Raw genomic sequence first — 17,544 nt, 5'->3', positions numbered from 1 at the left:
TTTAACAGCCATAAAATAAAAGTTCGCTGATGATGGTGCACCTGCAATGAAACATGTTTGGGATATAAAACAAAATTGTGTTTTGCTAAAAGTGGACCCCATCCAAAAACCAATGTTTTGTTAAAGCAAACACAGACAAAAGAGCTTCAACCTCAAGATGATTAATAAAGCTAATACGTGTATGTATGTATGTGTGTTCCATATCTCCTCAACCAAACTTGGTCTACACATCACTTTCTGTTTGGAAATCGTTGCGGAGGTAAGAATTACTTTTCTATTAAAGGGATGTGGGTGAAAAAACAGTGTAGCCTCTGACACGCAAATACCTAGACTTCATTCATCCAGTATTTGGGAATGAGAGCACTTAATGACTTGGAACAAACTTCATACGTAATTTCGAACCTTTACAAAACTTTTATCACTGACAATCCGTACAAAATGATGAAAGGGGAAAAAAAGTTTACTGCTGATAACATTTTCACTCTTCATGCAATGAAACTGCCACTTGAAGCATGGCATTATAAAATATTACTTCTTTCTTACTAACTTTATTCGCAAAACATGTTGCAGACAGTATCCACGTATGCTGCTGAATGTACCTAGAAAAATATATCAGTGTTCAAGAGACAGTTAAGGGGGTTTGACGTCATGAACACTGAGATGCTTGGAAAGCTGCCACAACATGCATAATGTTTTAGTTTATTACTTTACTACTACTAGTACTAACTTTGTCCACAACACATTTCGCAGATAGTAGCCATGTGTACCACTGGATGTAACTGCAAGATTATTTTATTGCACAGCACATATTTAAGGAGATATCATCATCATAAACATTAAGCTGTATGAAAATGAAACTACAAGGCGAAATTTGCTAGAGGTACTGGTGAAATATTGTAATTGTGATTTTTATTATTCTTATAAATTACCTTTTGTACATATATGTACATTTAACATAGGTCATATCATTGTGCTTACAATCTAGACAATATACATATAATAGGCTACGCAGTAATTAAATATAATAGCTTGTGCACTATATACATAATGGCTTCCATTACCAGAGTTAAGAAAATATATAGTTTTTTGACATAACATTATCATGTGTTTGTGAGTGTTACTAAGTCTGGTTCACTTTTTAATACTAATTTCTAATACTAGTGTGTCTGTATGTAGTGTGTGAAATGTATAACTCATAGAATGAACTTTTACTCACTGTCTGCTCATGCACTCAGCCACACCATAGAATTCTTCTTCTACTAGAAACTATTTAGGGTTGCTGGGATCATCATCTCATTTTTGAGGTTTTGTAAGTCTCTTCGCAATGTGCATATTAACTTGATACCAGAGTATTTAGGTCTTTTTTCAGTTATGAAATTTGTGTGAAATGCATAGAAACTGTTTTCTGTTCCTTGTGGTATGGGGATGAACAGTTTCATTGGCGTCCAGTTTTTTGGGACCTTGTAACACAGTCAGTGTTCTCAGATATATGGTGGAAAAATCAGAGCATTGAAACTTCTTTTTCAATATACTTCAAAAGGCTTTCTTCTGTAGTGTGAATATTCTTTTCAGCCCTGTGATGGTCAAGTAGAATTATGTGTGAAATATTTTAAATATATGTGAATTATATTTGACATGCACGTATGTGAGCAAAGCCATGGATGAAAAGCTTATCCTAAATTATTTCTACCAAATTTGATGCACATATCAGTTACGACCTTAAAAAATATAGTGTTGTAGTAAGAACTACCAGCATCCTACTTGGGAGTGCGTAATAATGTGGAAAAGGAGGGAGGAGGAGATGGTCAGACAGTGAGGTGGAAGGTGGAGATATACACGGATAAGGGGGAGAAGGAAATGGAAAGATAGGGGGGAAAGAAGGAGATGGATCTAGAAATGAAAGAGGAAGAGAGAGAGATAGGGAGGAGGTGATGGATATATAGACAGGGAGGAGGAAATGGATGGGGAGGGGGGGGGGGGGGGGGAGAGATGTCAGGAGAGAGAGAGGAGGAGGAGGAGGAGACGAAAAGAGGCTGACTAATAGAAGATTGACATAAATACATACGCTGGCAATGCCGACTACCAGCTAGTTCTCCGTCGTAATCCTCTTTGTGTGAGTTTTCTCATTTGAATAAATGAGCTACCTGAAACAACTATTTTTAATGCTCTATTCTCAGTAAACAAGCTTTTGATGAAGTTTATTCAGCATGTACATATTTGTTCATATATTCTGCATATACATTAACTTATTGGAAAATGCATCAGTTTTGGAGGTATTATGGCTCATATCCTGAAAATTAGATTACCTATCAGTTAATTTCCTGTTTGTTTCAGGTACATATTGATTTACTTTGGCAGGATGGATCATGAGAGGAAGGTTTTACAAATAAAAGAACCAAACATGGTATCCTTACTGATATTATAAGTGTGAAGTCTCATATTTTCACAGCTGAACTGCTGAACAGAAATCAAAGAAATTTGGTACAGAGATGGCATGAATCCTGAGGAACAACATTGACTTCTTTATAAAGTAAAAAAATTAACCCCTAAGAGGATGTTTTTACATCAGTGAACATAAACCATTTTTAAAAATTATTAAATTTGTTGCATAATATGCACATTGTATGATGTGTAGTTACTTTGATAACAGGATGCATAGATGCATGCTTCTACCCTAGCCTCTCCATCCACACTGCTTGCCGCAGCATCAGGCATTGGGAGACCTCTGGTTTTTTTTTTTTTTTTTTTTTTTTTTTTTTTTTTTTTTTTTGGGGGGGGGGGGGTGCAAGTATGGTTACCCAGACAGCCAGACGCAGGAGGGCAGCTGACATTGTTGCACTTATAATAGATTACTTTACTTATTCACCATCACTCATCATAACAAAACTATTGATATGCGAGCTCGACCAAGGGTAACAGCTAGTGTATACAATGTGAACAACTCACATTCCCAACATCTACACCTATTCTCTGCTAGTCACATTACTGTGTGTGACAAAGGGTACTTCTTTCTGATACCATCATCATTCTCATTCCCCCCCCCCCCCCCCCCCCCCCCCCATTTCATTTGTTCCCTTAACAACTGATACTGATGCTTGGGAAAATGAATGTTGGTAAACTGTAGGAGTTCTAATTTCTCTGATTTTTCAATCATGGTCATTTAGCGAAATGTATGTGTTGTCAGACTCTTCTTTTGAACACAAGCTCTTGAAACTGTAATGGTTATCTCCACCACACACAATGCCTCTCATGAAGCACATCCAGAATGGTTTCCTACTTACTAACAAACCAGTGATGAAATGCACTGCTCTTCTCTGGAACTTATCTACTTCCTCAATTAATCCTGCCTGACAAGAGTCTTAGACTGGCATGCATTACTAATGAATTGCTCAAGCCAGTGTTTTGTAAGCATCTTCTTGAAAGTTTACACATGTGAAGTGTTAATTCAGCTTTAAGAAGTATTTTACAGAGTGAGTATTTGGCAATTTTCTCAAAAAGGCTTTGTTATCTTTTAGATAATTGAACCTGATATGGAACAGTTTCTTCAAACACAAATAAAACCAAAATGTAACATTGGTGTTGTTGGTGGTTCAGATATGTCAAAAATTCTTCGACAACTGGGAGGTGAAAGTGGTAAGTGAGTGAAAAAATATTTTATGGCATATATCAAAATACTTCATGCAATTAATAGGAGATAATTCTTAAATTCCAGCACTTCAGAAATATGATTATGTGTTTGCTGAAAATGGATTGCTCGCATACAAGAGAGGACAGGAAATTGGTAAACAGGTAAAGTCCTATTTTACCTATTTTGTTCTATGGCTGCTTGTATTTGCTATGTCTCAAAGTGAAGTCTTTTGTCAGTAGTAACAAGTTAATCAATGAAGATACTGTAGTTTCTAATAATTTTTGGCGCTGTTATGGAAGTTACTTTATAGTCACATTTTCCCACACATAATTATTCAGGTGAGGAAAATAATTAAAGGATTGTTACAAAAGAGTCTCTCTCTCTCTCTCTCTCTCTCTCTCTCTCTCTCTCTCTCTCTCTCTCTCTCTCTCTCTCTCTCTCTCTCTCTCTACTTGTGAGAAACATTTTAATAATACATTTTCTGCTTTGGTGATCCAATAACATGTGGATCTATAAAATGCTTTCTTCAAGTGTGACATTGGTTCACACCTTGCGCTATTGTAATGTTCTTGTTGCTGAGAATTTTGGTACTATATTAACAGTTCTAGGAAGAAGAAAAGAGGAACACGAAGCCTCTTATTTTGTTTGCCTTTTAGTTGACGTTAGAAGGGTAATCTATAATGCAGTACAAACCTAATAAGAAATAAAGAAAATGCAAGACTAGTTTAATCTAAAGTGTACACATCATTTGGGAATTCATGAAACCAGGTTTGATTTCAAATTCATAATTTGTGCTGTGATGAAACAAAGAGGTGGTATCCTAAGCTGCTATCTGATAAGCAGTAACACTCATTACATATTGAGAGTAAATGAATTAGCCCCAGCACACTCATCATCAAACTAAGTGTTTGGAAGATTTACTCCATGCCAAAAGCTTGACATTTTTTTTAAAAAAAAGTAGGGTTGGTCAGCAAAGGTTCTCTTCCTGCAGAGTTTTTACCTTGAGGACACGCCATTCAGTGCAGATGTTTATTGTGAGGTGTTATAAAAACTGAATTGTGCAATTCAAGAAAAATAGACAGGAATCCTGTTTATGGGAATCTGATTTGATATGAAATTTGCAGCTCTTTACTTAAGTAGAATATAATTCTAGTATTTAAGGGACCACAGAAATGTAGTACAAATGAGGCCTGGAAATGTGGTTCTACATAAGTGAGGAAAAATGCTACTTGATTTTCACAATATGAAAATCCAACTGAACAACACACAACTTGCTTGTGATCAGCTGGTGAAACAAAGTATGTCCCAACAGAGTGAAAGAAGAGATGATCAATTTTGCTGTCTATTTTTTTCCTGAAATCTGACAGTCAATCCCAGTTGTCTTCAGGGCTTTGAGAAGAGTGTTAGACAAGTACAGAAGCTTCAGAGGGGTAACTACAGTCTTGAGAACACTTGCCGTTGAAGTTGCTCTACATGACTAATCATTGAAGAGAATGGAGCTACAGGATTGTAACTTGTGGAGGAAGACAATAATTTGTCATATTATTATTTCACTCATTGGGTGTTCCCATACCTTCTATTCTGTCCAATTCTGCAATGCCTCTTTAAAGTGAGACAGCTTTGTTCAATGTTGACACCATACCCCTTAACAGAACAGCAATTTGTCTGTAGTATCTTGTATTCTAAAGAAATACTAACAAGTTTGAAAAACATTTCTTTGTAGAAATAGAGTGCCAGTAACTGACAAAGCCTGGTTTTATTACCACACTGAAATATTCAAATACAGAGATATGTAAATAGGCAGAATACAAAACTGCAATTGGCAACACCTTTATGAGACAACAAGTGTCTGGCACAGTTGGTAGATTGGTTACTGCTGTTACAGTGGCAGGTTATCAAGATTTAGAGTTTGAAGTGGTGTTACAATTGGCACACAAGTGATGGGAACAGCATCTGTAAGGTAGTGATGAAGTGGGGATGTTCCTGTATGACCATTTCACGAGTGTACTGTGAATATCAGGAATCCGGTAAAACATCAAATCATTGACATCGCTGTGGCTGGGAAAAGATCCTGAGAGAACGGGACCAACAATGACTGAAGAGAATCATTCAATGTGACAGAAGTTAACCCTTCCATAAATGTCTGCAGATTTCAGTTCTGGATCATCATGTCAGCATGTGAACCATTCAACAAGACATCATTGATATGGGCTTTTGGAACCGAAGGCCCACTTGTGTAGCCTTGATGACTGCACGACACAAAGCTTTACACCTCGCCTGGGCCCATCAACACTGACATTGGACCGTTGATGACTGGAAACATGTTGCCTGGTCAGTCAAGTCTCGTTTCAAATTGTATCGAGCAGATGGACATGTACGGTTATGGTGACAACCACATAAACCCATTGATTCTGCATGTCAGCAGGGGATTGTTCAAACTGGTGGAGGCTCTGTAATGGTGTGGGATGTGTGCAGTTGGAGTGATATGGGACCCTTGATACGTCTAGAAATGACTCTTGACAGGTTGCATATACGTTAGCATCCTCTCTGATCACTTGCAGCCTTTCATGTCCATTGTGCATTCCAAAGAACTTGGGCAATTCCAGCAAGGCAGTGCAACACCCCAGATTTCCACAATTGCTACAGAGTGGCTCCAGGAACACTCCTCTGAGTTGAAACACTTATGCGGCCACCAAATTCCCCAGACAAGAATATTATTAAGCATATGTGGGATGCCTTGCAATGTGTTCCTCAGAAGAGATCTCCACCTGTCCATACTCTTGTGGATTTATGGACAACCCTGCAGGATTTATGGTGTTAATTCCCTCCAGCATTATTTCAGACATTAGTGGAGTTCATGTCATGTCATGTTGCAACACTTCTGCATGCTCACGGGGGCGCAGTGCGATATTAGGCAGGTTTATCAGTTTTTTTGGCTCTTCTGTCTATTTTATTCCTACCTGTAAAAACAAAGAGTTAATATATAAAGATGAAAGCATCATTGCCACTATCGGAATAGCCCAGTCTCTCTAGAAGAGGATGGTAAACACTTATTGTTGCAAGAAAAGTGCTGAAACGAGTGACACTCAGTTGAGGAAAAATGATCACTTGGGCTTGCTACTTTGCTAATGACAACATGTAAGCACACTAGTCAACAATTTGTGCTATCAATGAATTTGAAATGGCTTCAAATTTTTTGAATATTTGATGCCACCACATGTGATTTCACTTTATTTCTGTATCTGAAAGCATGGTGGTGATGAGGAACCCTTGAGATGGGGGCCAATGAATATGCCGAACTATCAGAAGACATGGAAAGGGGGAGGAGTACAATTTTAGGAGTGATTTCAAAGAATGAAGAAACCTATTGAAAGCAATAGAAATTATTTTAGGATATTAAAATAAAGACGTCTATACTGCAGAACTTTCCTAGCACTGTACTTGTCTTATAGTGGTGAGAAATGGCCTGCATTCAGAAACAGTGACCTGCTCTATGACGACAAGCAGGGTTCCCAACAGTGTTCCTTGTGCAAACCCAAGTCACACTCTTTACACATGCTATCCCAACACCATACTGAATTACAACCAGGTATTTTAATTATCACTGGATTCTCCTACATTGTTTATTCATTTCATTATCATGGATGGAGACACATCAGCTGTCATAGGTGTAAATTTTCATCTTGTCATACAAAAATAGAAATTGTGCAATAATTTCATGGCAGATAATATTAGCTGTAACTTTTAAACAGTGGGGATGAAGTGTTACCAAGGAGAAGGCAAAAAATACATTGTTCAGTCAGACCTTGACAGGACTTCCAGTGAGTTGTGTTCTTCGCAAAATGTAAAAATGTTGTAGTATTTGGCTATCGTTGTGTCATAGCTGAAGTTAGCTGTATCATAAAATCATTGAGAGTAATTATTGTTGCGACCTGAGCCTCAGATAGACCACCATAGTCATGCAATGGATATGTGGACCTCCCGCCAGTGTAATTCTGCAGCCAAGCACTGCAGTATTGCAGAGATCAAAAGTGTTTTGCCATTAGTGGTTGACTGGGTTGCTACATGGTGTAGAACAACATGGTGTGTCATAGTTCAGTATGCAGTCCAGCCTGCGACATACCATTCATGGCCAGAGGAAATATAAATGCTCCAAGCTCAGCTTCTGGCATTCTGGATTTGACGAATATAATCTCCATGTCAGTCTTCGGTTGAATGCATGACTAAGTTTCATCAAGCAGTGTCAACAAGTAGGCGAAGCTGCTGATCTATGAGCCACCAGCTACCTCTGATGATTTGAGGCTTCGAACAGGACCCGTTTGGGTGAGGCCATTCATTGGCCAGCATTGTCTGATACACCAGCTGAGTTTCCAGGGCGCATGAGTTCAACTTGAGGGACTTGCATATTTCTACTGGATTCCATAGAGTGTAGGCAGAAGACACCAATCGCTGGCCTTTTTGCACAACAGAGCTGCTGAACTACTTAGTGAGGGTGCTGTCACTGCCAGCTGTTGTGGTGCCTCTGCATTTCACTGGAGACTTCACCTGCTGCGTAATAGCCATAATCAGCCCCTGAGCCACCATCATGGATGTACTGTGTGAGAGTCATTAAATAATCATGTATGGTCCTGTTGAGTAAGTTTTCTTGACTCTATGCTTGCCATGGTACTGGAGAACACATTCCACAGTCTACCACACTCACAACTCTACAGTCAAAAAAAGACAGCCTGTAACATAGCATTTGGGCCAGACAAAACAAAACTGCCAGTTAGGTTGCTTTGTGGCTAAAATTAGGTGCAGACTACATTTCATTGTTAATCCATTTCTGCCTGAATTAATTTTCATTACTGAATTTTACAAATCAGATATTTATTTATTTATTGTCATTAATGAATCTTACAGCAGCAAACTAAACAAAAAAGTAATTAATAATGTGAGCAAAATATGGTGTGACATATATGTCATGCTAGGCAGATCATACATTATATGTGAAATACATGAAAGTAAATAAGATAAAGCAGTGCATGTCATTTACATTATGTTTAAGCAACAGCATTCATTTTCTGCGATACATTACGAACGCTCTATGCACTAACCTGCATTACATTTGCTGCATATTGTTCTTGGAGTTCCTTTGCAGTTTTGTGCAGCACAGTCTCTTCTTTCTTTCTGTGACTCCATAGCTACCAGAAGATTTATTTCATCATATTTGATGTCTTGCAGCACTCTGCCTTGATATGGATTACCTACAGGACCTCTAGGGATCTTTACATTGGAAGTCAGATAACATTTCACAGTGTAGCATGGAAATTGCAGTTGTTGCACATTCATACCTGTATTTCTGTAGAGAAGCCATGCATTATGTGCAGACACATACAGTCGCCACATAAAAATTGGCCACCACCATTTCTTTTCTCTCATGCTCACTGTACGTAATGCTACATTTTCATCCAATCGGTCAGTTCCTCACATATTTTTGTTGTTTTCTTTGATAACATGTGGTCACAGTACAACTTTTCTTTTCTTCTTTTGTCTTGAATATCAGCTCACAGAGCTCACTGGATTGATCCCATGGCTGGTCTCATGCTCACTGTACGTAATGCTACATTTTCATCCAATCGGTCAGTTCCTCACATATTTTTGTTGTTTTCTTTGATAACATGTGGTCACAGTACAACTTTTCTGCAGAATTATCTAGCCATCTACTAATAATCATATCACTCTCCTTGCTGGTCTTGTAATCAAAATCTCTTCTCTTATTCCTTTTGGTCCTTGTCTTAGAGGGTATAAGTTGACATTCGTTAGGCAGACAGTTGTCATGAATAGTGCCAGTTAGGCCATAACCTCGTTCTTTTAAGTGAACCAATAATGTTGGCGATGTAAACATATAGTCAAAATAAAACCTGTAGGGCAGATTTTTACTTTTATCAGGTAGTGAATCAATCATTTGAACCAGAGGTGCAGCACATTTTCCAAGTGCTTGCTTGTACAGTTTGTTCCTTTGTGGATCGGTTCCTTGGTATATTTGAAAATCCACTAGATAACCCATGTTTGTGTTTAGGCACCATGGTTTGTACCTAAATATAATGGGTTTACCTTTCAGAAATTCTTTGCATCCATGCTTCGCAAAATACTGTATCAAGTTCTCATCATAATCCAAATCTTGCCCAGCCCGAAAGTGGAGAGAGAACACTTTTCTTAACATATTTGTAAATGGATGAAGTTACCAAATTTTATCATTTACATTGATTTGTGTGTTACCACATGAGTGAATGAATCTCATAATTGTTTCAAATCTCTCTTCTCATCACGTTGTGCACCATTTCATCTCATGTGCAACCCTGAATCCCAGCAGCATCTTCTGCTAGATAGAGGATTATAGCCGGAGAGAATTAGAATTCATAGAAAACTTTTAATCTCTTCATGTATTATTTTGGGATCTGGGCAGTTCTTGAACAAAGAATTTTTTTTTTAATTCAATTCTGAGAAAGTTAATTACATCATATTTCCAAAACAGTTCAAAGTACTGAACTGGAGACAACCTTCTGTATTTATTGTGATCACTCTCAAGAAATAACGTGTTATCGCTTTGCAGATCCTCCCTTCTCTAATCTCTTGTTACGGATTTTGGGATCTGTAGCTTTTCTGTTTAATTGAAATGAGATTTCTTGATTTATCATCATGAGAACAAACAGTCTCAGGTTCACCAGATAACCTGTTTTTGTTGCTGGATACTGCTTCTGCACCAGCATGAAGTTGCCTTTTTCTAAAATTATCTATCTTTCCACCCTATCTTCTTCACCAGAATTTTCATCCAACTCCACATTAGCTCCAGCAAGCTCAGTACCACCTCCTCCTCCTCCCCCTCCTCCTCCTCCTCCTCAAGACTAGCCAGGATTTCATGAACAGACAGGCTTCTGAGAAAAAAGGGTAACATTATATTGACTGTCCTGCCTAGTGTAACATACATGTGACACACATATAACAACTGAATATGGAGCCATAATAATGAAGTGAATTTTGTGGATAACCAATAATATAAATTTCAACACTTTTCACATTATGTGTTGTTGTGGTCCCCAGTCCTAAGACTGGTTTGATGCAGCTCTCCATGCTAATCTATCCTGTGCAAGCTCCTTCATATCCTCGTACCTACTGCAACTTACACCCTTCTGAATCTGCTTAGTGTATTCATCTCTTGGTCTCCCTCTACGATTTTTACCCTCCACGCTGCCCTCCAATGCTAAATTTGTGATCCCTTGATGCCTCAGGACATGTCCTACCAACCGATCCCTTCTTATAGTCAAGTTGTGCCACAAACTTCTCTTCTCCCCAATCCTATTCAATACCTCCTCATTAGTTACGTGATCTACCCACCTAATCGTCAACATTCTTCTGTAGCACCATATTTCAAAAGCTTCTATTCTCTTCTTGTCCAAACTATTTATTGTCCATGTTTCACTTCCATACATGGCTACACTCCATACAAATACTTTCAGAAATGACTTCCTGACACTTAAATCTATACTCAATGTTAACAAATTTCTCTTCTTCACAAACGCTTTCCTTGCCATTGCCAGTCTACATTTTATATCCTCTCTACTTTGACCATCATCAGTTATTTTGCTCCCCAAATAGCAAAACTCCTTTACTACTTTAAGTGTCTCATTTCCTAATCTAATTCCCTCAGCATCACCCGACTTAATTCGACTACATTCCATTATCCTTGGTTTGGTTTTGTTGATGTTCATCTTATATCCTCCTTTCAAGACACTCTCCATTCCATTCAACTGCTCTTCCATGTCCTTTGCTGTCTCTGACAGTATTACAATGTCATCGGCGAACCTCAAAGTTTTTATTTCTTCTCCCTGGATTTTAATACCTACTCCAAATTTTTCTTTAGTTTCCTTTGCTGCTTGCTCAATATACAGATTGAATAACATCGGGGAGAGGCTACAACCCTGTCTCACTCCCTTCCCAACCACTGCTTCCCTTTCATGCCCCTCGACTCTTATAACTGCCATCTGGTTTCTGTACAAATAGCCTTTCGCTCCCTGTATTTTACCCCAGCCACCTTTAGAATTTGAAAGAGAGTATTCAAGTCAACATTGTCAAAAGCTTTCTCTAAGTCTACAAATGCTAGAAACGTAGATTTGCCTTTCCTTAATCTTTCTTCTAAGATAAGTCGTAAGGTCAGTATTGCCTCACGTGTTCCAATATTTCTACGGAATCCAAACTGATCTTCCCCGAGGTTGGTCTCCACCAGTTCTTCCATTCGTCTGTAGAGAATTCGCCTTAGTTTTTTGCACCTGTGACTTATTAAACTGATAGTTCGGTAATTTTCACATCTGTCAACACCTTCTTTCTTTGGGATTGGAATTTTTATATTCTTCTTGAAGTCTGAGGGTATTTCGCTTGTCTCGTACATCTTGCTCACCATATGGTAAAGTTTTGCCAGGACTTGCTCTCCCAAGGCCGTCAGTAGCTCTAATGGAATGTTGTCTACTCCGGGTGCCTTGTTTCGACTCAGGTCTTTCAGTGCTCTGTCAAACTCTTCACGTAGTATCGTATCTCCCATTTCATCTTCATCTACACCCTCTTCCATTTCCATAATATTGTGCTCTAGTACATCGCCCTTGTATAGACCCTCTATATACTCCTTCCACCTTTCTGCTTTCCCCTCTTTGCTTAGAACTGGGTTTCCATCTGTGCTCTTGATATTCATACAGGTGGCTCTCTTTTCTCCAAAGGTCTCTTTTACTTTCCTATAGGCTGTATCTATCTTACCCCCAGTGAGATAAGCCTCCACATCCTTACATTTGTCCTCTAGCCATGCCTGTTTTCCCATTTTGCACTTCCTGTCAATCTCATTTTGAGACGTTTGTATTCCTTTTTGCCTGCTTCATTTACTGCATTTTTATATTTTCTCCTTTCATAAATTAAATTCAATATTACTTCTGTTACCCAAGGATTTCTACTAGCCCTCGTCTTTTTATGTACTTACATCATAATTAAGCAAAAATTTTACAAATTGTGGGGTATATTGAAAATAGTTCTTACTTCTTATCCCAAGACAGTCTTATTCAGTAGGCTAAAAGTTTTCAGCATATGAACAACCAGACACTGTCCTCTGCCTGCTTTCTACTGGCAGAAACCCGTTTAAATATCAACAGTAGAGCTTCCTTAACTGAGAGACATGCAACAGTAGGTATTTCAAAATCATGTATTGTTTGCCAACAAGAGAAAAAAAACAATGGTAAAATGTTATGTGATATACAGAGTGATTATAATTAAAGTTAAACTTTCAAAACGCTGTAGAAACCACTGGTCAGAATGACATCCAATTGCAATGGAATATTATTAGATATGCAGGAAAACATATGGCAGAAGAAGAAAAAAGTGTGAAAATTGATCAACAGATTGTACTACATGTGTCAGAATACATAAATGAAAACACCCACCAGGCACATGACCCATTGAAGTTGGTATAAACATGCTGGGTTCATGACTTTTTCCCACTTTCGTGTCTGTGACATTCGCCATGACTGTCTCAGTGCAGGACCGTGCTCTGCTTGTAAAGCTGTATTACAAGAATGACGACTATGTACACATCATTCTGCAGAAGTTCAGGACACTGAAAGGTTTGAAAAAAGGTATTGGTCCGATGACTGCTGTGGGTCTCGAAAAATGATTCAGAAATTCAAAAAGACAGATAATTTTGATGTGCAACCTGGTAGAGGAAGGAAATAAATTGATTCAGTGTCCGTGGGAGTGGCCGCAGCAATGCAGGAGGAGACAAGTGATGGTGTGCAAACGTGCAGTGCACAGAGAATTGCCCGAACATTGGACATACCCTTGAGCACGGTGTGTAAAATCCTACCAAACATACTTCTTTGCTATCCATTCAAAATTACCCATGCGCACAAGTTGCTTCCTGTTGATCTGCCAGCAATCACTTTTATGAAAGATGGCACACCTCCGCATATTGCAAATCCAGTTAAGCAGATGCTGAAGCGCCATTTTGGAAATTCTAAAATTTTCTGCCACCATTTCCCAACAGCGTGGCCGTCCTGATCACCTGATCTTAATCCGTGTGACTTCTGGCTGTGAGACTGTGTGAAAGATGTTGTGTTCAGTGTTCCAATTGCAAACTTAGATGCATTGAAGGCACACATTGGGCAACACTTTCTGAACGTGACCCCAGAAACACTTCAGTCAGTTGTGGAACATGCTGTTTCTCGATTTCAGCTTGTTGCAGAAAAAGGTGGACAGCATATTGAACATGTTTTGCGCCAATCACATAGAAATTAATAATCCAATTTGATTTTGATTGATGCTTTGTATGTGGTTTTTGGCCTCGGGACAATTAAAAACTGATTTTGCCCTTCCTATGTGGATGGGCTCATGTCACTAACAGTGTCACAGCAGTACACTTGTGCACACTGAGTAGTACAGTTTGAGAACATACATCTTAGGCATTATTGTATAATTCATTTGTCATTTGTAGTCGGCCACTATTAAATTATGATGCTTAGAGCGCCATCTATTGCAATTTTCCCCCTTCTCCAATAATATTCCGTTGATGTCATCCTGACCAGTGGTGTTACTTCTACAGTAGTTTGAAAGTTTAACTTTAATTGTAATCACACATGTCGCACTAGGCATAAATGAGTTAAGTTCTTGGAAAACTACAAAAATTATGTGACAGAGTGTGATTATAAACAGCTGTATAGTGCAGGCGTAACAGAGCATCATGGTCAGTGACAAAAAATTGAAATAAACAGTAATGCAGATGTTCACCTACTTAGCAGACTTGGTTAAATGTGTTATAATAATGGTCATATACCGTAAATAGCAAACATTCGAAGAAGAACCGTCTTTATGTATACCGGGAAATATGACCTGAATAATTACACACTTATTTTTATTTCAGATATAATTACATAATGTATCATCAGTCATAACTAGTTTCAGCCATGTGTTGCCCATCTTCGGATATTACATATATGTTTTAAGGGCACTAGTGAACAACAACGTACAGTTCACCAAAGACCACCTATAACTTGTAGAATCTGAAAATGAACTGGCTGAAATCAGTTATGTTTATTGTCATCACGTTATGTAATTCTGTCTTAAAAGACTTGTATACCCGAAGAAAAATGTCTCTTTAACTTGCAGCAGTCTGCTTTGACAACTACGAGGACATACTGAAAAAGTAATGGCTCCAAATTTTTTATTCTGTTCTCAATACTGGTTGAGGTATTACATATCATTTGTATTACAGTACTCAGTCAACAGAAGTTGCAACCCTCTGTTCTAGAGGGCTCCGAATGTAGTGTGTACCATGGCAGTGTGTAACGTAATTATGTCAGTGTACTGTGAGTCCTTGAAAAAAACTGAAAGCATGTGAATGGGATGAATTTTTCCACGCATGGAACGCCCTCTTCTTCAGTATGACAGTGCCAGACTACACATGAGCACTGCAACATCTATAACAGTCCATTGTCTTCTGTTCACTGTCATCGATCATTCTCCATAAAGTCCCAACTTGGCCCCACTCGATTTTCATCTATTTCCAGAACTTAAAGAATACCTCCGAGGACTTCACTTTGATAGTGATATAGCAGTGCAAGCAGATGTGCAGTGACTGCATCAACAACTGGTCTCTTATTTGGAGAAATGTGTTAATCACCGGGCTGACTGTTGATAGAAGAAGAAAGATATAGAATGTTAATGAAGTTTGTTTTATTTAAAAAGCTTCAAGAGTTTTCACATAAAAAATTTAGAGGCATTACTTTTCAGCACATCCTCATAAAATAAATGGTTTGCAGTAAGAAATCTTAGAACATCAAGGATCCCATACTTACCACCTCTTCAAGAATTATCAAGATATGATTAGAGTTGTTACGTACTCACCAACATAAAAGCAGTCACTGTTTACCAAGCCATGTATGAATTAAATAAGGAGAAACTTCAGTGTCTCTCAACATACAAAGTACCTTCTGTCTCAAAAATTGCAGAGTAATGCAGCACTCCATGTCTTATAATCATAGAATTCATGTTAGGCATGTCCAGTGATGTTGCCTTCCTAATTTTGTAATTCCTTGAACATATCTCCATTATGTGAAAACTCCACAAACTGGGGAAATATGAACACTGAGTTACCTTTTTGGTCCACTTTGATTTCCTTCCATTTGAAAGTAAAAGTTATGTGATTATGCACTGAGTCAGTGTATATATTGAGAGAGATGTCAAGTCATAAGTTGCCCTGACATACACAAGAGTATATCTCTCTTCATTTTTCTCTGGAAATGAGTAGCAAGTATATGCCAGTGTGCAGTTAAGATTCTAAAGTTGTTTTTTTTTCCCCCCTAATGTGGACAACGTGAGACAAAGCCAGATCTGTGAACTCTGATATGATAGAGTGACAGTTACTGTATTTGCTGACAGAGTGTAGGTATAATGCAGAGGCAGTAAAATCTAGCAGCAGACCCTTTGAAAGAATCTTACAGAGCTAAGATAAACAAGATTTAAGAATGTATTTAAGTGACAATGATGCAGTTTGGATTGGAGAGCAACAGACTGCTCTGAGTAATGTAACAGTATTATTGGGAGGAGGGGGAAGAAAGGTTGAGGAACTTTCATAGCAATATGTGAATGAATCATATCAGTAAAAACAAGACTTTTTAAGTGTCCTAATTACCAAAATTTAAGCACAGAAAAATTGTATTGTAGGTTTAGTTACAAGACTAATATTTCAGTTTGTATTGTAATGAACAAGAAATATTTAACTGTAGTTATACCAAGGTGTTAAGTAGACAAAAATATTTTCTCTGGTATACAAAATAAGTATTATTGCTGCCACAATTCCTTAACAGTGTCACTACAATCAGGTACAGTGTTGGCTGACTGAACAACACCCAATTGCAAGAGGCAGACTGCTAAAAAGTAGCACCTGGTGGTGTGGGCACTATTTGTATGTGTCAACTATGGTAGATCCACTAATTAATACAGAGTTTTTAAATATTTGTCTCAAAGTGTGATGGAGAGAAGTGTAATGCTTTGCCAGGAAAAAGTCACAACAAATTTTTTCAGAAGCCTTAGACTATATTAATCTTGATGTGTATGGGTCATTTGGGTGGGACAGCTCGCACATGTCATATTAGATTTAGATGCTCTGAGACCGATGGAGGAACTGTAATGGTGCAACTAATTAATGACACAAATATACACTTTATTGTACCGTGGTACTTAACTAAAGTTGTACAGTAAGTCATTGGATGTGCTTGTGGACAGATGGCAACTAAGCAGTGGCCTGAATACAATGTCAACAAGACAATGTCCATCCTCGGCACCACACTGCCAATCACCGTAGTAAACACTTCTCCCTATGCGAAGGCTATAGGCGACTCCACTTGTAGACTGTCTCACAGGCTGATCTCCACTATGAACTGTAGCTATGAACAGCAACCCTGGAACTCTGCCAATGTCAAACATTAACTGTCTGTTGCTACCTGTGGCCACTTAGAAGACCAGCTCATTGGCAGCAGTGTGGAGGCTGCTGTTTGGGCTGTGCATTTGGTTGGAGGTGAACTTCAAAGCTCTGGCCGAGGCACCAGTCTGAAACTGTTTCAGCGTGTCAACTTTTGTTGCGTCCAGTGGCAAGGACACAACAAATCTGTCATTAACTTCTTTTTAGTTTATATAGTAGTGTCCTTGTTCAGTTCTCTTCTCTCTCATTTTTTTAAAGTAAATAGTTATTTTGCAGGAATTTCAGACTTTTTGTCATGCAACAGCCTATTGCTGTCACACATGGTCAAAGTGAGCATTACCTGTATGTATTGTGATATTATTTACCAATGATTACTGTGATAAAAAACCTTATGCTCATAGTTAATGGAATCCCATGATTCAGC

The 17,544-nt window shown here is 38.3% G+C and overlaps 1 protein-coding gene across 4 annotated transcripts in view; it reads left to right on the top strand.

Moving 5' to 3' along the window:
- Positions 1-17,544, top strand: part of LOC126328126 (phosphomannomutase) — a 41,371-nt gene that overhangs the window by 7,681 nt on the left and 16,146 nt on the right. For all 4 annotated transcript variants that reach the window (XM_049995982.1, XM_049995984.1, XM_049995983.1 and 1 more), the window contains exons 3-4: positions 3,516-3,633; positions 3,713-3,789. In XM_049995982.1, the coding sequence (XP_049851939.1) occupies positions 3,516-3,633; positions 3,713-3,789 (195 nt within the window). The remainder of the gene's footprint in view (positions 1-3,515; positions 3,634-3,712; positions 3,790-17,544) is intronic.

Source organism: Schistocerca gregaria, chromosome 2, assembly GCF_023897955.1.
Source record: "Schistocerca gregaria isolate iqSchGreg1 chromosome 2, iqSchGreg1.2, whole genome shotgun sequence".
Classification (NCBI taxonomy): domain Eukaryota; kingdom Metazoa; phylum Arthropoda; class Insecta; order Orthoptera; family Acrididae; genus Schistocerca; species Schistocerca gregaria.
Note: the sequence above shows the minus strand (reverse complement) of the source record. Positions and strands in the feature narration are given on the sequence as shown.